This window comes from Ranitomeya imitator, chromosome 3 (genome assembly GCF_032444005.1).
Source record: "Ranitomeya imitator isolate aRanImi1 chromosome 3, aRanImi1.pri, whole genome shotgun sequence".
NCBI lineage: Eukaryota > Metazoa > Chordata > Amphibia > Anura > Dendrobatidae > Ranitomeya > Ranitomeya imitator.
Genome location: NC_091284.1, coordinates 705672097 through 705696243, shown reverse-complemented (window position 1 = coordinate 705696243; position 24147 = coordinate 705672097). Strand labels below are relative to the sequence as shown.

Below are 24147 nucleotides of genomic sequence, written 5' to 3'. Positions count from 1 at the left end.
CTTTGGTTTGAGGCCCTCGAGGAATGCAGTTTGAGACCCCTGCACTATATAGTGTGCTGTACCCCCATAGGCAGACTCTATATAGTATAATGTACCCCAATAGGCCTCTAGAGCATAATGCACTCCCCATAGGACTCTACAGTATAATGCAGCCCCTTGGACACACTCCCTATACTATGAGTACCCTCTCATCTCAGGGCAAGCAGGTGCCAAGCAATGACATCATCGCGCTGCATCAGACGCTGAGAGGGGGATGATGGGAGATGTAGCGTGACACTTCCTGTATCATCAGTGCTTTCAAATGTATTGGCAACCAGCCAATACAGGTGAACTTGCGATGACAGCCGAGGGCCCAGCACTGGCACCACCCCCCCTTCCTGTTCAGGGGCCCCATAGCAACCAAGCAGCGATCAAGTTTCCCTGCTCTGTCACAGATTGTAAATGTATATGCACGCCTATACAGTTAACAGTAGCATAGCTCTTTTAGGCCTCTCAGAGCGCAGGGCCCGGGGCCACCACCCACTCTGTCCCCTGGTAGCTAAGCTATTGGTTGGGATTCATCAAGATGCTGGAACCATTAGGAGGTGTTTATCTCTTAATGAATTAGATGAGGCGCAAGAGGCATGCCCCTCACCCCAAATTTTATTCCAGTCAGAGACTGGAGTAAGATTTATGGCGTAAGAAATACCACTGCTCATCATGAATTTTATATGTTTTCTGTAGTAAAAATGACGAGTCTATAAAACTAAAGTGGTTCGTCAGGTAGGTTAAAAAGGGATAAATTGCTGGTGGTTTATGAAAAATAAGCATTAATCAATTCAAACTGGAGCCAGACGGCCTCATGTGCCCTAACACAGCAGTGACTATAATCTTTGATAGCAAGTAGTGATGAGCGAATATACTCGTTGCTCGGGTTTTCCAGAGCACGCTCGGGTGACCTCCGAGTATTTGTTAGTGTTCAGAGATTAAGTTTTCATCGCCTCAGCTGAATGATTTACAGCTACTACCCAGGCTGAGTACATGTGGGGGTTGCCTGATTGCTAGAGAATCCTCACATGTAATCAAGCTGGCTAATAGCTGTAAATCATTCAGCTTCTGTGATGAAAACGTAATCTCCGAGCACTTGCAAATACTTGGAGGTCACCTGAGCGTGCTCGGAAAAACAACGAGTACACTCGCTCATCACTAATAGCGAGTACTATGCTGGCAAGATACTAAGTTGCATGGTGTAGCTTAGGACCAATAGTAGCTGATCAATTTTGTGCAGTAATTATACAATTGTGTTGCAGTCACTGGGCACCTCTGAGTTTTCGCTATATTTTAGCTAATGATATTGTTGTTATTTCAATATGTGTTTGAGGCATATAACTTTCTTATTGTCAGGTGCTGTAACCAGAACTGATGTAATGCCATATGTTTAACCCCATAACCTTACCAGACTGCACTAAAAATAATCATGTCCTGTATCGTAACTAGGTTGTGCTATGAGAACGACTCTTTTTGTAAGTCACACTGCTTTGCTCATGGCTACTTGGGTCTGCAAAATTCAGCAGTGAAAATGTTGCTGCCTTAAGTGTGATATTGTGGTTGTAACTTCCTGCTAAGCCTAAAAAGGTACAAAAAGGGCAACACAACAGGAAGTGTACGTACTATACAGCTACAAAACAAGAATTTCTCAATTATTATAGAGTAGAGGAAGAGGAGACAAAAAAAACAAAAAAGATAGGTCTAGACTAGTGATGAGCGAGTATGCTCGTTACTTGGGTTTCTCCGAGCATGCTCGGGTTGTTCAGTTTATGTCGACAAAGCTGCATGATTTGTGGCTGCTAGACAGTTTGAACACATGTGGGGGTTGCCTGTTTGTTAGGGAATCCCCACGTGTTCAGGCTGTTTTGCAGCCACAAGTCATGCAGCTGTGTCGACATAAACTAAATCTCCGAGCACGCCGAAATACTCAGAGACCACCCGAGCATGCTCAGAGAAACTTGAGTAACGAGCATACTCGCTCATCACTAGTACAAACCAATACTGACTGCATGCGCCAACCCATCCACACCCCATATATACTGGGAGTCAAGCACTTTTTTACCACCAATAATGCACAAGAGGATTGTACGTCCTTTGCTTCACTCTCCACATTTGCTTTCATTAAGAAAGTGTGAAGACAGTAGGAGCCTCTTTGCATTATCACATTGCACAATGTAAAAGCTTGTGAACCCCCTGTCTATATTCTACTGTACATATCAGTGGCAGGAAATATTTATATCGTTTATTGCTTTTTGTTCTAGCAGTTATCTATGAAATTCATACAGCACAGTTTAGACCAAACAGACATTTCCTGACTTAACCTTCACTTTATCTACCAAGCACATGACATACCATAATCATTAACCCCTTATAGCAAATTAAAGTTCATGTATGTGATTGCAGGATTGCCTGGGTGTGGAAAGGGCTTCTGATGCCGGCTACATTATATAGCCGGCATCCGAGGTCGGACTGCCCCAACGGAGGGCCAGAAGATACTCCGGAGGGCCCATGTGAAGGCACTGTCTGCAGCTATAGGCATAGCAATGATAAAAAAAATACAGCTGATCAGAACAGTGTTCCATTCAGTACACAACATGAGCTGCAGTCTGCAGCAGATGAGAGAATCAGAGACACATGCACTGCTCTCCCAGGTTGTTCAATGCACGGAAGAGCAGTGAATCCGACAGGAAGGAGCAACATTCTGCTCAGTGCAAGAAGTGAGCTGCATTCTGCAGCAGAAGAGAGATTCAGTGACTCCAGTTATGCTCCCCTGGGTTGTCTAATACTGGGAGGAGCAATCAGTATCACTAACATGTGAGCTGCTGTGCCAGCAGCTCATGTGCTAGTGCTACTAAGCACTTCTGATTACAGATGAACAAACCCCTGGATGTTCGGGATCAGCCAAACAGTTAAAAAAAAGTTTGATTCAGGTACAAGAACAGTACCTATACCCAGAACTCATTCACTTGAACGCTGTCGCTGATTGTCGGTAAAATCATTACTGCTGATCAGTGAGCTGCGGTTCCCACGTTGTCAAATGACAGTGTGAATCTGCAGCTGTGATCAGGAGTAAAAAGTTTACCTCTGGTCTCTGTCATCAGCTGATGGGACTACTACTCCCATCATTCTACATCTGCTGCCACCAAAATAGCAAGAGCATGAACGGCTGATGGGAGCATTCAACAGCCGGCACCTGCGCTCTAAATAAATAATTTTAAAAAAAGAAACAGCATGGGTTCCCCTGTATTTTTAATGAACAACCGGGCCCAATTGACAGCTTCGGGCTGCAACCTTTAGCTATCAGCGTTAACAAGGCTGGTTATCAAGAGTACAGGGGTCCTCATGCCTTTTTTTTTTTTTATTATTTAAACAAATAATTTAAAAAAAAAGGGGTCTCCCCATGTTTGACAAACAGACAAGCTAAAGCAAACAGGTGGTGTACTGGTATTCTCTGGCTGGTAAGGAGCCATGGATATTGGCCCACCCAGCCTAAAAATAGCAGCTCACAGCTGCCCAGAAAAGGGTCACGTATTAGATGCACAAATTCTGGCACTTTACCCTGCTCTTCCTACTCTCCTGGTGGCAAGTGGGGTTCATATTTGTGGGGTTAATGTCACCTTTGACACACAGCAAGAATAAAGTCCTTTGTTTGAAATAAAAAACACACTTTTACTTTTTTATTTAAAAATAACAAACTCATTATACTCACCTGTGTGTTTATTTACAACTATAGGATTAGTAATGGATAGGTGTCTTATAGACTCCATTCCATTACTAAACCGTGGGCTTGATGTCACCGGACAATACAAAGGTGGCATCAATTCCATAAATATGAACCCCACTTTCCAATGCCACAGGGCAAGTGGGAAGAGCTGGCCAAGTGCCAGAATTGGCACATTGAAATAATTTTTGGCTAGGGGGCCAATATCCCTGGCCCCTTACCAGCCTGAGAATACCATCCCCCAGCTGTCTGCTTTAGCTTGATTGGTTGCCAAAAAATAGGGGGGGACTCCATTTTTTATGATTTATTTAGCCCCTGACTGACTGAGTCCCCTTTGCCTGTATCACCCCTGACCGAGACCCTTTCCCATGTATGATCCCTGACTGAGCCCCCGCCACCTGTATCAACCCTGAATGACAGCTCCTTTCCCATTTATTATGCCTGACTGACTGACCCTTTTCCCCTATAACATCCTTGACTGACTAAGCTCCTTTACCCTGTATCATCAATGATCGACTGAGCCCCCTCTTTTTCTATCGCCCCTAACTGACTAAAGGCTTCTCTTTCCGACCACTCATACTACCCCTAATTAAAAGAGGCCCCTCAGAAAGAGTCAAGGCCTTATGGGTAAATATAAAATTTCTGTAAAAAGTGTATGGGGGGATGTTAGAGAAGGCACACTTTCAATATCACTCCCAATGACATACATAAATGATCTAGGGCCCCAAACACTATTAGTGTGTACTTTACTTAATGTATTTGCAACAGAATTCCTGTTGTAGAATAACCACAGCAAATTAACAGTGTTAAAGTATGATTTAATTGAGATTATGAAAGGAGTCTGTGCTATTTTTCCAATTAAAGGACTTTATCCTGGCTGCGTCTTTACATACCATATACCTAGAGGATTGGTGTCTTATAGACGCCTCTCCATTAGTAATCCGTGGGCTTGATGTCACCTGACAATGCAAAATTGACAACAACCCCACAAATATGAACCCCACTTGCCACCGCTACAAGGCAAGTGGGAAGAGCCGGGCAAAGCGCCAGAATTGGTGCATCTAATATGTGAGAGTCACTGGCTTTGTAGAGTAAGGGAGGTATGTGTCATTGCGCATCCAGCGGTCAGTGATGTGAAACCGGAATGTTTTTGTGTTTCCAACACACTAGGTGCTGAGAGGCTGGTACAGAGTTTAATGGGCTGGTTTTATGTGAGCACCCACAGTGTGGGTGGGAGGGTGCTCACCGTACCCCTTTTCCCTGCAGGACCTGCAGGTGTATGAGGACCTGCAGTGATGTCATGATCACATGACTAGTACATGTGATATATACCTTGACCTGTGGTTCAGTCTGGGTTGTGTCTTGGAGAGGAAGCACTCCCATGTAGCTCCAAGGAGGAGCTGAGGACAGTGTGTTGTGTCTGCAGGTTAAAATCTGCAGAGAAAGGACTCTGCTGAACTTACTTTATTTTGCTTTTTTCCATTAAGCCAAAAAGGCTCTGGCTTTGTTTTCTGAAGCCTGCCTTCGTCTATGCGGACTTTAAGAAACCAGCAGGTGTTTTACCACCAATGTGTTCTTGCGTCTACCTGAGGAAGCAGCAGAGCAAGACAACCCCTCACAAATAGATTTGCCTTTTCTAGGCAGCTGCGGGTTGCTGTTTTTAGGCTGGGGGGCCAATATCCATGGCCCCTTACCAGCCTGAGAATACCAGCCCCCAGCTGTGAGCTTTAGCAAGGCTGGTTGTCAAAAATGGTTATTCTTGATAACCAACCTTGCTGAAGCTGACAGCTGCGAGTTTTGCCTGATGGGTTAAATAAAATAGGAGTGAACCACACCAGGTTTTTTCATTCATTTATTTAGTTAAATCGATCATCCGCTCCTTATGTCACTGTTACAGCAGGTGTTGGATGATGGGAGTAATAGTCCCAAAGGCCCCCACCTGCTGTCGTTGTTCTGACTTTAATATAACTGTCATCATTCTCTTCTGCTCACACAGATTGCCGGCAGAGCAGGGGAGAATGATAAGAGCCGTCTTCAGCACCCGCCGCCATGGAACAGCGCTTACTGTAGTGCTTCTTCCCCGGCGGCCGTCCGTGTGGTACTGATGCAGCTCACGGGCGGAACACAGTTGCTACACGGGTACCACATGTATTACACACATGGACACGGATATGTCTGGTACCAGTTTTTCCGGTACAGGAAATAGGCTGTGTGAAAGAGGCCTGTTTGACAGCAGTATCTAACTGGTTAAATAGCAGTGATCAGAGCTGGCTCCAATCGCTGCTATTACATTACATGCCTGCTTTATTACGCAGTTGGCATCTGTTGTGAGTGAAGCGGGCTCAGCTCCTGAATCAACTCCTTACATGAGGACCCTGGTGCAAAGGTACTGGTACGTTCACCTGTGCCAAGGGATTAATGTTGTTTTGAATTGATTTTATGTTCATCTATGGGGAGAGGGGCAGTCTTTCCCCGACCCTGGCTGTCTTAAAAAAAGCATGGACAAATGCATTTACCGTATATTGCAATTATTCTCATGCATAAAAAGTCGCAATTTGTACAAAATTATTTTTTACTCCAAAGACATACTGATAGGGAATTTAGAATTTGAGCCCTGTTGGGGACAATGATGATGATGTTTGTAAAGCAGTGTGGAATTAGTGGACCTATATAAGAGTAAAATAAATAAAAATGTATACAACTATGCAAAACTTAACATACTGGACATCGTTTCGTTTTTACCAATGGGAAGTGTACTACTGGACGTTGCTTAAAAAGTTGCACAATTTGGATCAAATTTATAGTTTCGGGGCGACGTAAATATATAAATATGGAGTGATGGAGTTGAAGTAGCTGCACTAAAGATTTGGCTCAAATTAAGACATTTTTTATAAATGTAAATCAATGTGTTTTTATATTACAGCATGATATTAGCATATGGTACCACACAATTGGTGGTCTTGTATTATTTCTATTTAGCTACCTAATAAGCCCCAAGAATTATTTTCTCTGGTGGGCCCAAGGTACTTCAGCAGTGGTCAGAGTTGAGTGTGTTGTGTAAATTGTGCAGTTGTCGGTGCTTGTATTCCAAAGTTAACAATGGTCCCCTCTTCATATGGTCGCTGGGCACCGATCGATTACAATGGCAGCCAGGGGCTTGCTGATGGCATCCGATGCTGCCATCCTTATACTTCTCAGGATGAGCTTCATAGGAGACTGTGATTTTCAGTATAAATTGCAATACTATGGTATTGTACTGTATATTATATGTGAATGTGCGCACTTTCAAGTCCTACAGGTATTTAAAATATTACCAAATCAAAAAATATAAACATTCTACAACATACCACTCAAGAAATGCAATAAAATGCAATAAAAAATTGTTTGTAGTTTGTACCCAAAATTGATATCAACAAAACTGTCAGTTCACCTTGCAAAAATTAAGCCCTCACACAGAACAGTCGATAGGAAAATAAGAACATTATGGGTCTCTGGAAATGGTAACACAAAACCAATTTTTTTTTTTAAATACTTTGTCACTTAAAAAAAAATCTATGCAAATTTGGTCTTGTCATAATCATACTCACCTGGAGAATCATGATTATGGTTCTACAGCAATATACGCTATGAAACTAAACCTAAAAAGCAATGGCGGAATTGCATTTTTTTCACCATTTCATCCTTTTTAGAATTTTCCTCCCATTTTTCAATAAATTAATTCAAAACTACAGCTCGTCACACAAAATACAAGCCCTCTGCGGCTATATTGATGGCAAAAAAACAAAAAAAAGTTATGACTTGAAAAAAGGACAGAAAAAAACAAAAAGACAAAAGTGAAAAATAGCTGCAGAGCAAAGGGGTTAAAAATGCAAAGAGCGTATGTCGCTCGAAATGCGTCAAAGAATGCCTGTACTCTCTTTTTTGTGAGCACACATTTTTAATCTTTGCTTCATGTACTTTGGAAAATAAAATGCACTTTTTTCGACTTCATCTGTGAGCTGGATTTTTCTGCTTTCTTCATTAAAAATGCAATATGGAATCACAGACAATTTATTTTATTTTATTCTCTATTTAGGTTTTACAAAAGTTGGGAAGAACAATAGAAACCAAGGATGAGTTATTTGAGCAGTGTGCATATGATTTTAACAAGCAGCAGGTAACTCCACAGAACTGAAGAAAGAAAAAACAGGAAAAGGGAATGGCTGTGGGGAAAGGAATCTTTGACGATCAGATCAAGATATTTGTTTTAATTGTGATTTTATAGTCAGTAAAATTGTTTCTCATTGCTTTTTTGGTTTCAGAATGAAGGTAGCAGGTTGTATAAGGATTTAAAGGCGGGTTTCACTGCTGTAAAAGGTAAGACAGGTACATTAACACTGTAAACATTGCACTTGGTAAGGTTCACGTCACACATGCCACTAGTATCATTAGATGCTTATTTTACACATTGCATTATTAAGAAGATGTCACTTCTTAAAAAAAATGTAGTTAAATGCCTTGTAAAAATCCCTGGACTCATGAATCTGCCACTTTTTTCCATTTTGCACTGTGTTGCTCCATAGTAGATATATTTCTTTTGGAGCGCACTATGTGAAATCTCTACTTTGCAGTCCAATTTATTCAGTCTTTTCTGAGGTTGTGCCTTTTTTATTCTTTCCTCAAGGTGTAGTCAATCACAGCTCCATAGTTGATGAAGCAGTATAACCGTCTCAGATGATGCCCAGCATCTGTGTCACAAATGTGTCACGACCTACTGGGACCTGTGCTGCATCTGGGATCAGAAAATCACAAAGATTAGCTGATCACAGGTGCTCTTTGGAGTCTGTGCGACCATTAACATGAGTGGTGTAGTTTTATTGTTTTTTATGGTATGGAAGGAGTTAAAGGTTCCTTGCTTAAATCTGCAGAGATTCCATTTGGCTTTTGTCTCAGCTGATGCTCAATAGGATCAATACCCCTTTCATTATTTAAACCCACTCCTGGCTTCATCCCTTGCCAGCAATAGAATTACCATCCTGTGCCTGACGTCTCCGAATAAGGTGTTTTGGAGAAACAGTTGTGCTTCTTTGAAGCTTGTGGATTTCTATTTGTTTGTGTGTTTTGCCCCTGTCTGTCTCATTCCCTGTTTTGTTTTTACGATAGTAGTAAGACTAATGTCTTACTGTCCTGCAGGCGTCAAAGTGCTGGGTAAGTCAAGGCTTATACAGGTGACGGTGCAAAGGGGGGAAGAACCTGTCTAGGGCAAAAAGTAGAGCAGGTTTGAGCATAAGGTGAGTGTTGAGGGGGTCACCTCACCATCTTCCCTTTTTTCTATCATCAGAGCTTTCCTTTTCCTGTTCCCTCAGCTCCTCCTTTTGCGTCGCACACTGGGCATCTCCCCTGCCCTGGTGTGACAATCTGGAAGGGAGGAGTGAAAGCACACGGCCCCAGAGAAGACTGTGAAGAGATGGGTTGCCCCATCCAGGGCAAGGGGTACTCGGTACCGGCTCCGGTACTTCACAGGGGGATGTCACGGTGGCGACCCAGTCCATGGCCCTTGGGGGTCCATGTAAAAGGGAAAAGGTCTTTGAAGGGAAAAGAAGTTTGTGTTCATGATGCCACCTGTGGTATTCGGTCAGGGTGACCGACGCTGCTTTAAGGGGTCTGCTGGGGTAACGTTATGGCAGCTAGATGGTATATCTTCCCACAGGTGAAGTATATCCCCAGGGCTCCCCGTGTGTAGATGGTGGTATGATGAGAGGTGCAGAGAGGAACGAGGACACAGGATTGCAGTCTCTTTACCTTGTTTACTGTTGGTTTCAGCAGCCACAGTCCAGGGCACCAGAAAACAGGGCAGGCAGAGAAGTCCGGGCAGTCCAGAGACAAGCAAGTTCCCCTGGGTAAGTCAGGTGGAAGCCTACCACTCTGCGTTTTCTGACCGAAAGTCCCTGCTGCCACTAAGTGTCTCAACAAGGTCTTTAATCGTTCTGCTGTCCTAGGACAGGTACCTGTATGGCAGGCAGCTCGGGCCATAGGTTCTGGGGTCCGTTCTTGGTGACTCCGGGCTCCTAAGTTCTGCTGTGCCACAGGTAATTGTGGGCAAAGTTTTGGTAATACAATGCCCTCCGGTTTTGCTCTGTGTCATAAAGTCCACGTGAGCCTCGGGCTCTCGGTTTCCGACTCCTCGCGCTTAAGCCCTTCAGAGGCCTGCTCGTGGCCTCTTGGGGCTCTCACTTCCCTCTGTGCTCCACTCCTGTCTGTTCTTGCACACAGACTCCTACTACAAACTGAAACTCTCTCCACCTCCAAACCAGGATCTTTATTGAGGGAAGCTGCCCTAAAACAGGGTTTTGAGCTCCCCCTCCTGGCCTGGAATTGGAAGGTGTTGTGTGTGTGCAAACCTACCAAAGGGAATCCCACTTGTCTCCGGATATAGCACTACCCTCCCCGAGAGGAAGGCAGCACTACTGTGGTACCCAAACTCCTGGGGTGCCACATTTGTTGTGAATTCTGCTCTTGGGTTCCCTCCAGTGGTTGTAGGTGGGAATGCAGTTGTCTCTGACTCGCAGTCCTGGCCAGGTGTATCGGATGATTACAATTCTGACTGAGATATTTAGGTGTGCAGGATCCTTTAGCCCTTGCCAGTTGTCAATGTTCCTTGTGAAGTGTTGGATCACTTTCTGGCTTCTCCTGCTTGCTGCCAAATTCAGCAAAGATAAGTGTTTGGTTTTTGTATCTGTGGCACACTGCTGTGTGCTTGTTTCAGTTCTATTCCTGCTCTGATTGTAGGATTCACTGGAGTTGCAGATTTACGCTCCTACATCTTTTAATTAGATGTAGGAAGTTTTTTGTATATTCTGCTGTGGATGTTTTGAAGGGTTTTAATACTGACCGCACAGAACTCTGTCCTATCCTGTCCTATCTAGCTAGAGTGGCCTCCTGTGCTAAATCCTGTTTTTCTGCCTGTGTACGTTTATTCCTCTCCGACTCACCGCCAATATTTGTGGGGGGCTGTCTATCCTTTGGGGATTTTCTCTGAGGCAAGATAGTATTCCAATTTCCATCTTTAGGGGTATTTAGTCCTCCGGCTGTGACGAGGTGTCTAGGTGTGTTAGGTACACTCCACGGCTACTTCTAGTGCGGTGTTAAGTTCAGGATTGCGGTCAGTATAGTGGCCACCTTCTCCAGTGAAAGTTCTCATGCAGCTCCAAGGTCACCGGATCATAACACACATTCCCCCCAATTAAATCCAGTACTCCTGGACTGGGAAAAGAAGAATAACAAAATACATGTTAAATAATGCAAACAATTTGACAAACATTTGAACAATAATAAACTTTTGGCTTCCCTTTATGGGAGGGGAGGACACTTGAACGTTGCAAAAACAAGTTTATAAAAGTACATCTGGTGTTGTCTTTGGTCCGTAGAAACAAACAAGGTTCTTCCCACGCCGCAAGTGAGCAGAACCAGTGTGCACCATGAGGGTGCAAAACTATTTACAATGAATGTTTTTGTCCATTACTGCAATTTCCATTTTTAACCTGTAACAGAATATATATACATGCAGACAGCTTCAAGCAGGTAACACCAATTACTAACAGTTTCTATAACAGGCTGGGAGTTGCCCCTTGGTGCTACGAGTAGACCTGCATAATTCCTGGTCTGCTATTTCTGTTGTAGTGTACCCACCAGTGTATGTACTATGTGTAGGTATACTAGGTAATTGTCTGCGTGGTATCAGATTCACCATAGGTCTGACAGTTTCACTAATAGCAGAGGGTGGATTTTCTGGTTCCACTGCTGGGGTGATATGGGCTGCTTGAGCCTGATGTACAGAGTCTCTTCTGGTTCGGGATGGTTCAGAGTAACTTCCGGTATTTCCAGCTGGGGAAATTTTAGGATAGGATCACTATGGTCTGATGTACTTGAGTCCAAGACGGGGGAAAATCTCCAAGAATAGTATGAATTTTCTTTTCCTCTGCTTCCATGGGTGGAGATGTTCCTGGGTCTGTTTCTCTCTTCCTCAATTTATCAGGGCATATTTTGAGATGGTCTCTGGATACTGTAGTCGAAGTTTCTCCTCCGTCTTTACTGATGAGGCAGACTTTTGTGTTGTCAAAGTTTGAAGGTAGGATCAGGTAAGGTTCCGCTTCCCACTGGTCATCAAGTTTGTGCAATCTCCTTTTAAGTTTGAGCACTTGTTTACCTGGTGACAAGGGAATTGCAGGGGCACGTTGGCTATAGTCTCTTTCTTGCTTTTGTCTCGCTTGTGATAGACTTTTCTCTACGCATTCTTGTACTTGGCGGTACCTTTCTTTTCTCTCAGTTTCCCAATATGTATCTGGTGCGGTATTTTCTGGGGTTAAGACTCCCATGTCTAGATCAACTGGTAGCTGACTGGGTCTTCCTCTCATCAACTACGAAGGAGTTCAGTTGGTGGATTTCACTGGGACATGGTTGTACAAATCTACCAAGTCTGGTAACTTTTCTGGCCATGAGTTCCTTTCATGTAAAGGTAATGTCTTCAGTAGATCAATCACCACTTGATTCATTTTCTCTCACATTCATAGTAACATAGTAACATAGTTAGTAAGGCCGAATAAAGACATTTGTCCATCCAGTTCAGCCTATATTCCATCATAATAAATCCCCAGATCTACGTCCTTCTACAGAACCTAATAATTGTATGATACAATATTCTAATAATTGTATGATACAATATTCCACCCCCATATCACCCGCAAACATTCCATTTGTTTGCGGGTGATATGAAGTTGTTCTTATCTTTTTACATCCATACAGGTTGCAGAATTCTTGAAATACCTCTGCATCAAAGGCTGGTCCTTGATCAGTAAGTACTTTTTCAGGATACCCATGAGGTCTACGGAAGTACTGTTGGAAAGCTCTGGCTGTGGTTCTTGCTGTCAGATCCTTGACAGGGACAACAACCAGATATCTGGAGTAGTGATCCATGAAAGTCAAAGCATAGACAAAGCCAGACCGGCTTGGAGTTAATTTCACATGGTCTAAGGCCACCAGTTCAAGTGGCTTCGTGGTGACGATGGGCTGTAGGGGAGCCCTTTGGCTGTCACGGTCCTTTCTGCGCAGGTTACACGGCACCACTTTTAGATGGCTTTCCTCATGCCAAGCCAGTAGAATCTTCCACGTAACAGGACCTCCAACTTCTTCCTGTCCTGCTCCGTCGTGGTACTCTTCTAGAACCATGGGTGCATCTCGTCTTGGGACCACTATCTGCCAGACTAGTTCGTGTGTGCATGGATTGATGTTTCTTTGGCACAGTTTACCATCGTAGATGAATAGCTTGCCTTTTTCCTTCCAGAGTTGTTGTGTTTCTTGCGGATCATCAGGGCTAGGGTGCGAATCTGCCTGTGTTAGCAGTTCTTTCACCAGACGGATTGCGGGATCACTGTCCTGCGTTTCTACCCATCCATGGTGGGGCAACGGATGCAGCGTGGTTTTGTGTTTGTTTTTCTACCGGTTCCTCACATAATGAGAGTATTGAGTTACTCCAGAGCGATGGAATACTGGCAGTTCCACCTCTTCAAGTTCCTCTGAATCCTCTCCCACATCTGGTAGGTTTGGCATTCTGGATAACGCATCCGCGTTAGCATTCTTGTGCCCTGCATAGTATTTGATAGTGAAGTCGTAATTGGACAACCAAGCCATCCTTGCAGTTTCTAAGTGAGTCAGCGGATTGTTATCCGTGTAGACTGTGAATTTTGCAGAGGCCAAGTAGTGCTTGAATCTTTCTGTCACTGCCCAGATGATGGCAAGGAACTCCAGCTTGAAGGAACTGTAGTTATCGGGGTTCCTTTCCGTGGGGTGCAACGTCCTGCTGGCATATGCAATCACCATCTCTTTGCCTCTTTATACCTGGGACAGTACTACTCCTAATCCTACGTTGCTGGCATCCGTGTAAAGTATAAACGGTTGGTCGTATTCTGGGTAGGCCAATACCTCTTCTCCTGTGAGAGCCAACTTCAACTGAGTGAAGGATTCTTCCAGTCGGTCGTTCCAGTCAATCAGGGTATTTTTACCTTTGGTTTTCTTAGATTGGCCCACTAACAGGTCTTGCAGTGGTGCGGCTATTTTGGTGAAGTCTTTCACAAATCTTCTGTAATAGCCTACCAACCCAAGGAACTGTTGGACTTCATGGAGGTTACTGGGATTTGGCCAGTTCTTGATGACGGTGACCTTGTTTGGTTCCACTCCCACAGAGCTCACCACTAGTGTTGAGCGATACCTTCCGATATCGGAAAGTATCGGTATCGGTTTGGATCGGCCGATATTCAAAAAATATCGGATATCGCCGATACCGATACCCGATCCCAATGCAAGTCAATGGGACCAAAATATCGGAATTAAAATAAACCCTTTCTTTCCTTGTAGGTTCATTCTACATGAAGGAAAACAACTAAGAATAATGTAGGATGTATGGGGGAGGTGGCGGAGACATTAAAGGCAATGAGGATTAGTCCAATCAAATAGAATAGCATGTTTTTTTTTTTTTTTTAAGACGTTCGGATTGAAAAAGATATTGACTATGTAAATTTTTTTTATTTTGTCAGATATTGATGTTTCACTATTCCACGCCCTTCCCCTTCTTTTTTTTCTTTTTTTTTTTTTCTTTTCCCACACTTTCATCTTCATCATCATCAGCATCTTTGACATCAACTTCTTCACCTTATTCATCTTCTTCTTCATCTTCTACCTATTTTTTTTTTTATTACATTCTTCATATTCATTTTCTTCAACTATTATTATTCTTCCTATTCTACATATTCTTTTTATTCCACTGTTATTATTCTTCCTATTCTACTTCTTCATCATATTCTAATTTGTGACAGGCATTCCCGTAGTTGTTATCTATAAAAGTTGGAAGATTACACCTTCCGTTCTGCCAGTCACAAAAGTTACATTTGTCCGCGTTCAGTTTGGCCTGCAGCATCAGGCTTTATCCAGGGGCACCACGAGGAGGAACGGACTCACCCCCATACACTGCTTAGTCTTCTTCTGCATATAATTTAGATAATATCTTTTGCTCTGATATTAAGTCTTATGCTTAATGTTCTTCTGCTCTTTGTTCTGCAGCCTCTTGTTCTTCTGCTTCTCGGTCTTCCATGTTGTCGTCTCCAGGGTCGTCGTCTCCAGTGTCGTCATCTCCGCCGTCGTCGTCTCAGCCGTCGTCGTCTCCGCCGTCGTCGTCTCCGCCGTCGTCGTCGTCGTCATCGGGGTGGTCTTCCGGGTCGTCGTCATCGGGGTGGTCTTCCGGGTTGTCGACGTTAGGGTCTTCAACTTGGAAATGTAGCAGAAGGTACAAGAAGGCTGAGAAAATGCCAAGAACCAGCTGATGGAACTGGAACTCGGATGGCTACCCGAAGGTTCAAGAGCCTATGGAACTACCGAGGACCAGCTGACGTTACTGGAACCCGGTTACTAAGCAGGAGGTACCCGTGCTAAAAAGCACTACCAAGGACCGCCTGACGTTGGAGGAACTCGGATACCCAGAAGGAGGCACCTAAGCCAAAGGCTCTGCCCGGAACCAGCTGACGTTACTGGAACCAGGATGGGGAGCAGAAGGTACAAGAGCAAAAGACACTGCCGAGAACCAGCTGACGGTACTGGAACCCGGATGGGTAGCCGAATGTCCAAGAGCCAATGGAACTACCAAGGACCAGCTGACGTTACTGGAACCCGGTTACTAAGCAGGAGGTACCCGTGCCTGAAAGCACTACCAAGGACCACCTGACATTGGTGGAACTTGGATACCCAGAAGGAGGCACCTAAGCCAAAGGCTCTGCCCGGAACCAGCTGACGGTACTGGAACCAGGATGGGGAGCAGAAGGTACAAGAGCAAAAGACACTGCCGAGAACCAGCTGACGGTGCTGGAACCAGGTGGTGGACCCGAAGGCCCACAGGAGAGGAGAGAACAGCTAGGCCGCGAGGCAGCCGCAGTTACCGAACCCCAACAGTCCTACAGGGGGAGCTGGGCCTACTGGCACTACAGAACCAGCCTTGACTACCAGTTCACGCAGCCCACATAGGAAGCTCCTAAACTGGAGGCACCCTGGAGTTGGCTAACTCGACCGCACTACGACGGGGCAAGCATAGGCGTCTCAGTGAAGTTGACACAACCCGGAAACAGCTGACGGTGCTGAAACCAGGCTTGGCACGAGGGAGTACCTGTGACAAGAACACTGCCGAGAACCAGCTGGCGGTGCTGGAACCCGGATGCGTTGCCCCAGTGTGCAAGAGCCAATGGCACGACCGAGGACCAGCTGACGGTGCTGGAACCCGGTTACTAAGCTGTAGGTGCCCGCGCTTAAAAGCACTACCAAGGACCGCCTGGCGTTGGCGGAACTCGGATACCCAGGAGGAGGCACCTAAGCCAAAGGCTCGGCCCGGAACCAGCTGACGGTGCTGGAACCAGGTGGTGGACCCGAAGGCCCACAGGAGAGGAGAGAACAGCTAGGCCGCGAGGCAGCCGCAGTTACCGAACCCCAACAGTCCTACAGGGGGAGCTGGGCCTACTGGCACTACAGAACCAGCCTTGACTACCAGTTCACGCAGCCCACATAGGAAGCTCCTAAACTGGAGGCACCCTGGAGTTGGCTAACTCGACCGCACCACGACGGGGCAAGCATAGGCGTCTCAGTGAAGTTGACACAACCCGGAAACAGCTGACGGTGCTGAAACCAGGCTTGGCACGAGGGAGTACCTGTGACAAGAACACTGCCGAGAACCAGCTGGCGGTGCTGGAACCCGGATGCGTTGCCCCAGTGTGCAAGAGCCAATGGCACGACCGAGGACTAGCTGACGGTGCTGGAACCCGGTTACTAAGCTGTAGGTGCCCGCGCTTAAAAGCACTACCAAGGACCGCCTGGCGTTGGCGGAACTCGGATACCCAGGAGGAGGCACCTAAGCCAAAGGCTCGGCCCGGAACCAGCTGACGGTGCTGGAACCAGGTGGTGGACCCGAAGGCCCACAGGAGAGGAGAGAACAGCTAGGCCGCGAGGCAGCCGCAGTTACCGAACCCCAACAGTCCTACAGGGGGAGCTGGGCCTACTGGCACTACAGAACCAGCCTTGACTACCAGTTCACGCAGCCCACATAGGAAGCTCCTAAACTGGAGGCACCCTGGAGTTGGCTAACTCGACCGCACCACGACGGGGCAAGCATAGGCGTCTCAGTGAAGTTGACACAACCCGGAAACAGCTGACGGTGCTGAAACCAGGCTTGGCATGAGGGAGTACCTGTGACAAGAACACTGCCGAGAACCAGCTGGCGGTGCTGGAACCCGGATGCGTTGCCCCAGTGTGCAAGAGCCAATGGCACGACCGAGGACCAGCTGACGGTGCTGGAACCCGGTTACTAAGCTGTAGGTGCCCGCGCTTAAAAGCACTACCAAGGACCGCCTGGCGTTGGCGGAACTCGGATACCCAGGAGGAGGCACCTAAGCCAAAGGCTCGGCCCGGAACCAGCTGACGGTGCTGGAACCAGGTGGTGGACCCGAAGGCCCACAGGAGAGGAGAGAACAGCTAGGCCGCGAGGAAGCCGCAGTTACCGAACCCCAACAGTCCTACAGGGGGAGCTGGGCCTACTGGCACTACAGAACCAGCCTTGACTACCAGTTCACGCAGCCCACATAGGAAGCTCCTAAACTGGAGGCACCCTGGAGTTGGCTAACTCGACCGCACCACGACGGGGCAAGCATAGGCGTCTCAGTGAAGTTGACACAACCCGGAAACAGCTGACGGTGCTGAAACCAGGCTTGGCACGAGGGAGTACCTGTGACAAGAACACTGCCGAGAACCAGCTGGCGGTGCTGGAACCCGGATGCGTTGCCCCAGTGTGCAAGAGCCAATGGCACGACCGAGGACTAGCTGACGGTGCTGGAACCCGGTTACTAAGCTGTAGGTGCCCGCGCTTAAAAGCACTACCAAGGACCGCCTGGCGTTGGCGGAACTCGGATACCCAGGAGGAGGCACCTAAGCCAAAGGCTCGGCCCGGAACCAGCTGACGGTGCTGGAACCAGGTGGTGGACCCGAAGGCCCACAGGAGAGGAGAGAACAGCTAGGCCACGAGGCAGCCGCAGTTACCGAACCCCAACAGTCCTACAGGGGGAGCTGGGCCTACTGGCACTACAGAACCAGCCTTGACTACCAGTTCACGCAGCCCACATAGGAAGCTCCTAAACTGGAGGCACCCTGGAGTTGGCTAACTCGACCGCACCACGACGGGGCAAGCATAGGCGTCTCAGTGAAGTTGACACAACCCGGAAACAGCTGACGGTGCTGAAACCAGGCTTGGCACGAGGGAGTACCTGTGACAAGAACACTGCCGAGAACCAGCTGGCGGTGCTGGAACCCGGATGCGTTGCCCCAGTGTGCAAGAGCCAATGGCACGACCGAGGACCAGCTGACGGTGCTGGAACCCGGTTACTAAGCTGTAGGTGCCCGCGCTTAAAAGCACTACCAAGGACCGCCTGGCGTTGGCGGAACTCGGATACCCAGGAGGAGGCACCTAAGCCAAAGGCTCGGCCCGGAACCAGCTGACGGTGCTGGAACCAGGTGGTGGACCCGAAGGCCCACAGGAGAGGAGAGAACAGCTAGGCCGCGAGGCAGCCGCAGTTACCGAACCCCAACAGTCCTACAGGGGGAGCTGGGCCTACTGGCACTACAGAACCAGCCTTGACTACCAGTTCACGCAGCCCACATAGGAAGCTCCTAAACTGGAGGCACCCTGGAGTTGGCTAACTCGACCGCACCACGACGGGGCAAGCATAGGCGTCTCAGTGAAGTTGACACAACCCGGAAACAGCTGACGGTGCTGAAACCAGGCTTGGCACGAGGGAGTACCTGTGACAAGAACACTGCCGAGAACCAGCTGGCGGTGCTGGAACCCGGATGCGTTGCCCCAGTGTGCAAGAGCCAATGGCACGACCGAGGACTAGCTGACGGTGCTGGAACCCGGTTACTAAGCTGTAGGTGCCCGCGCTTAAAAGCACTACCAAGGACCGCCTGGCGTTGGCGGAACTCGGATACCCAGGAGGAGGCACCTAAGCCAAAGGCTCGGCCCGGAACCAGCTGACGGTGCTGGAACCAGGTGGTGGACCCGAAGGCCCACAGGAGAGGAGAGAACAGCTAGGCCGCGAGGCAGCCGCAGTTACCGAACCCCAACAGTCCTACAGGGGGAGCTGGGCCTACTGGCACTACAGAACCAGCCTTGACTACCAGTTCACGCAGCCCACATAGGAAGCTCCTAAACTGGAGGCACCCTGGAGTTGGCTAACTCGACCGCACCACGACGGGGCAAGCATAGGCGTCTCAGTGAAGTTGACACAACCCGGAAACAGCTGACGGTGCTGAAACCAGGCTTGGCACGAGGGAGTACCTGTGACAAGAACACTGCCGAGAACCAGCTGGCGGTGCTGGAACCCGGATGCGTTGCCCCAGTGTGCAAGAGCCAATGGCACGACCGAGGACCAGCTGACGGTGCTGGAACCCGGTTACTAAGCTGTAGGTGCCCGCGCTTAAAAGCACTACCAAGGACCGCCTGGCGTTGGCGGAACTCGGATACCCAGGAGGAGGCACCTAAGCCAAAGGCTCGGCCCGGAACCAGCTGACGGTGCTGGAACCAGGTGGTGGACCCGAAGGCCCACAGGAGAGGAGAGAACAGCTAGGCCGCGAGGCAGCCGCAGTTACCGAACCCCAACAGTCCTACAGGGGGAGCTGGGCCTACTGGCACTACAGAACCAGCCTTGACTACCAGTTCACGCAGCCCACATAGGAAGCTCCTAAACTGGAGGCACCCTGGAGTTGGCTAACTCGACTGCACCACGACGGGGCAAGCATAGGCGTCTCAGTGAAGTTGACACAACCCGGAAACAGCTGACGGTGCTGAAACCAGGCTTGGCACGAGGGAGTACCTGTGACAAGAACACTGCCGAGAACCAGCTGGCGGTGCTGGAACCCGGATGCGTTGCCCCAGTGTGCAAGAGCCAATGGCACGACCGAGGACTAGCTGACGGTGCTGGAACCCGGTTACTAAGCTGTAGGTGCCCGCGCTTAAAAGCACTACCAAGGACCGCCTGGCGTTGGCGGAACTCGGATACCCAGGAGGAGGCACCTAAGCCAAAGGCTCGGCCCGGAACCAGCTGACGGTGCTGGAACCAGGTGGTGGACCCGAAGGCCCACAGGAGAGGAGAGAACAGCTAGGCCGCGAGGCAGCCGCAGTTACCGAACCCCAACAGTCCTACAGGGGGAGCTGGGCCTACTGGCACTACAGAACCAGCCTTGACTACCAGTTCACGCAGCCCACATAGGAAGCTCCTAAACTGGAGGCACCCTGGAGTTGGCTAACTCGACCGCACCACGACGGGGCAAGCATAGGCGTCTCAGTGAAGTTGACACAACCCGGAAACAGCTGACGGTGCTGAAACCAGGCTTGGCACGAGGGAGTACCTGTGACAAGAACACTGCCGAGAACCAGCTGGCGGTGCTGGAACCCGGATGCGTTGCCCCAGTGTGCAAGAGCCAATGGCACGACCGAGGACCAGCTGACGGTGCTGGAACCCGGTTACTAAGCTGTAGGTGCCCGCGCTTAAAAGCACTACCAAGGACCGCCTGGCGTTGGCGGAACTCGGATACCCAGGAGGAGGCACCTAAGCCAAAGGCTCGGCCCGGAACCAGCTGACGGTGCTGGAACCAGGTGGTGGACCCGAAGGCCCACAGGAGAGGAGAGAACAGCTAGGCCGCGAGGCAGCCGCAGTTACCGAACCCCAACAGTCCTACAGGGGGAGCTGGGCCTACTGGCACTACAGAACCAGCCTTGACTACCAGTTCACGCAGCCCACATAGGAAGCTCCTAAACTGGAGGCACCCTGGAGTTGGCTAACTCGACCGCACCACGACGGGGCAAGCATAGGCGTCTCAGTGAAGTTGACACAACCCGGAAACAGCTGACGGTGCTGAAACCAGGCTTGGCACGAGGGAGTACCTGTGACAAGAACACTGCCGAGAACCAGCTGGCGGTGCTGGAACCCGGATGCGTTGCCCCAGTGTGCAAGAGCCAATGGCACGACCGAGGACTAGCTGACGGTGCTGGAACCCGGTTACTAAGCTGTAGGTGCCCGCGCTTAAAAGCACTACCAAGGACCGCCTGGCGTTGGCGGAACTCGGATACCCAGGAGGAGGCACCTAAGCCAAAGGCTCGGCCCGGAACCAGCTGACGGTGCTGGAACCAGGTGGTGGACCCGAAAGCCCACAGGAGAGGAGAGAACAGCTAGGCCGCGAGGCAGCCGCAGTTACCGAACCCCAACAGTCCTACAGGGGGAGCTGGGCCTACTGGCACTACAGAACCAGCCTTGACTACCAGTTCACGCAGCCCACATAGGAAGCTCCTAAACTGGAGGCACCCTGGAGTTGGCTAACCCGACCGCACCACGACGAGGCAAGCATAGGTGTCTCAGTGAGCTTGACACAACCCGGAAACAGCTGACGGTGCTGAAACCAGGCTTGGCACGAGGGAGTACCTGTGACAAGAACACTGCCGAGAACCAGCTGGCGGTGCTGGAACCCAGATGCGTTGCCTTGCCTATTAAAGATTGTCTTCCTAGAGCCCCAACTAGCGGTGTTGGAGCAAAGGGTAAGCAGGGGGAGATGAGTGTAGGCCGAAGCCTGCACTGGAGGCAGCTTTGTGTCTGCGTTGCGTTTGCAGGACACTTTGCCGGCTACACACTGGGGGAACAGCTGGCGTTGCTGAACCCCACTAACACAATGGCGTGTGTTTTTCTCTGTGCAGCTAGCACTTGCGGGCAAAAACTAGCGATGTTAGAGCCCGTGTTGAAGCAGGAGGAGGAGGAGAGGAGCAGAGTGTAGGCCGAAGCCTAGTTGAACCAATTTCAAAGGAAACCTTTAACCCCCCCCTCAGGTGTTACAAAGTACAAGAGACACACCTTGTGCAGTATTAATGCTGCACAAGTGAAAGGTTGCTCTATTAAATTGTCTACTTGCACACGCTGAATGAAAGACATACACAATTTACCCCATTCTACAGTCAAACTGTAGTGGATGCGTGACTTGGTTTTTTGATGAGACGCAGCACAGGTGTCCAAAATAACGCCTTGGTGCTTGGCGCAGCTTCCTGAGCGTTGTTATTTGCTGTACAGGAGTCTGCGCTCTTGTGTTATCCCTTGGCAATGCCCTGTTAGCGCTGCCCATCTTATGACATCATTTCATGTTGGCCGGTGCGGTTAACGATGGCCATAAATCCCAGACCCACAGTGTCTTTTCATAAAGCCACACTGCGGTGCTGGGATTCGTGGCCTTGAGCAGTAAATATTTTGGCCGCTCACACACGTCCTTACACCTGCTTCAGACTGGGCGGCCTCTGCTGATCCCTTCTCGCATGCCGCGGCCATGAGGCTGCACAGTATGAAGAAGGCGGAAGGAGATGAGTTAAGACAGGCGAAGATATGCACTGCTCGTGCCCATCAATCACACCCTCGCAGTCAAAATAATTAAGACAACGAGGAGCATTTTATTCAGGCAGGGCGGACGAACAGGCGCAAGTAGCCAACCAATGATGTCAGAAGACGGGAAGCGCTACCAAGGGGGGTGCTGCGTATCATTAGAAAGGAAAGTCACACCTCAGGGACAGTGGAATGGTCTCAAAGAGACACATTTTGTACGTGTTGAGTTCCACGTGGGCAAGGAGAAAACATCAGCCACCTTGTACAAATGCAGCAGTACTGCTGTACAAGGTGGCTGTTATACATATAAACACCTGGGGGTGGGGGCCAGGCTCCCTTCAATTTCAGTTCATGTGCCTGCGTGGCGTTTGCAGGTCACGTTGCAAGCTGCACAGCAGGGGAACAGCTGGCGGTGCTGAACCCCACTAACACATTGGCTGGTGTTTTTCTCTGTGCAGCTAGCATGTCCGGGCAGAAACTGGCGTTGTTTGAGCCCAGGGTCAGCAGGAGGAGGAGAGGAGCAAAGTGTAGGCCGAAGCCTGCACTGGTGGCAGCTTTTGTTCTCTTGTGCCAGCGTGGCTTGTGCTGGACACGTTGCCGACTACACAGCAGGGGAACAGCTGGCGGTGCTGAACCCCACTAACACATTGGCTGGTGTTTTTCTCTGTGCAGCTAGCATTTCCGGGCAAAAACTAGCGGTGTTTGAGCCCAGGGTCAGCAGGAGGAGTAGAGGAGCAGAGTGTTGGCCAAAGCCTAGTTGAACCAATTTCAAAGGTTACCTTTAACCCCCCCCTCAGGTGTTGCAAGGTACAAGAGCCACACCTTGAACAGCATTATTGATGCACAAGTCAAAGGTTGCTCTATTTAATTTTGCTCCTTGCACACGCTGAATTAAACACGTACACTATTTAGCCCATTATACTGTCAAACAGTAGTGGAGGCGTGACTACTAGTCTTTTTAAGGAGACGCAGCACAGGTGTACAAATTTACACCTAGGTGCTGTGCGCTGATTCCTTACCGTTGTTATTTGCAGTACAGGAAACTGCGCTCTTGTGTTATCCCTTGGCAATACCCTGTTAGTGCAGGCCGTCTCATGACCTCATTTCATGTTGGCCGGTGCGGTTAACGATGGCCATAAATCCCAGACCCACAGTGGCTTTTCCTAAAGTCACACTGCGGTGCTGGGATTCGTGGCCTTGTGCAGTAAATATGTTCGCCGCTCACACATGTCCTTACACCTGCTTCAGACTGGGCGGCCTCAGCTGATCCCTTATCGCATGCCGCGGCCATGAGGCCGCACAGTCAGAAGAAGGCGGAAGGAGGGGAGTGAAAACAGGGGAACATATGCACTGCTCGTGCCCATCAATCACACCCTCGCAGTCAAAATATATGAGACAACGGGGGGCGTTGTGTCGGGCAGGGGGGACGCACAGGCACAGCCAGCCAACCAATGATGTCAGGAGACGGGCAGCGCTAACAATGGGGGTGCTGCGTGTCATTAAAAAGGAAAGTCACACCTCAGGGACATTGTAATGGTCTGTAATGAGACACATTTTGTACTTGTTGAGTTCCACGTGTGCAAGGAGAAAAAGTCAGCCACCTTGTACAAATGCAGCAGTACTGCTGTACAAGGTGGCTGTTATACATAGAAACACCTGGGGGGGTGGGGGGCAGGCTCCCTTCAATTTCAGTTCATGTTCCTGCGTGGCGTTTGCAGGAAACGTTGCAAGCTACACAGCAGGGGAACAGCTGGCGGTGCTGAACCCCACTAACACATTGGCTGGTGTTTTTCTCTGTGCAGCTAGCATGTCCGGGCAGAAACTGGCGTTGTTTTAGCCCAGGGTCAGCAGGAGGAGGAGAGGAGCAAAGTGTAGGCCGAAGCCTGCACTGGTGGCAGCTTTTGGTCAGTTGTGCCAGCGTGGCTT

The 24147-nt window shown here is 48.9% G+C and overlaps 1 protein-coding gene across 1 annotated transcript in view; it reads left to right on the top strand.

Moving 5' to 3' along the window:
* Window positions 1–24147, top strand: part of BIN2 (bridging integrator 2) — a 79868-nt gene that overhangs the window by 7297 nt on the left and 48424 nt on the right. Inside the window, exons 2-3 of the mRNA XM_069758632.1 lie at window positions 7824–7904; window positions 8050–8104. Of these exons, the coding sequence (XP_069614733.1) occupies window positions 7824–7904; window positions 8050–8104 (136 nt within the window). The remainder of the gene's footprint in view (window positions 1–7823; window positions 7905–8049; window positions 8105–24147) is intronic.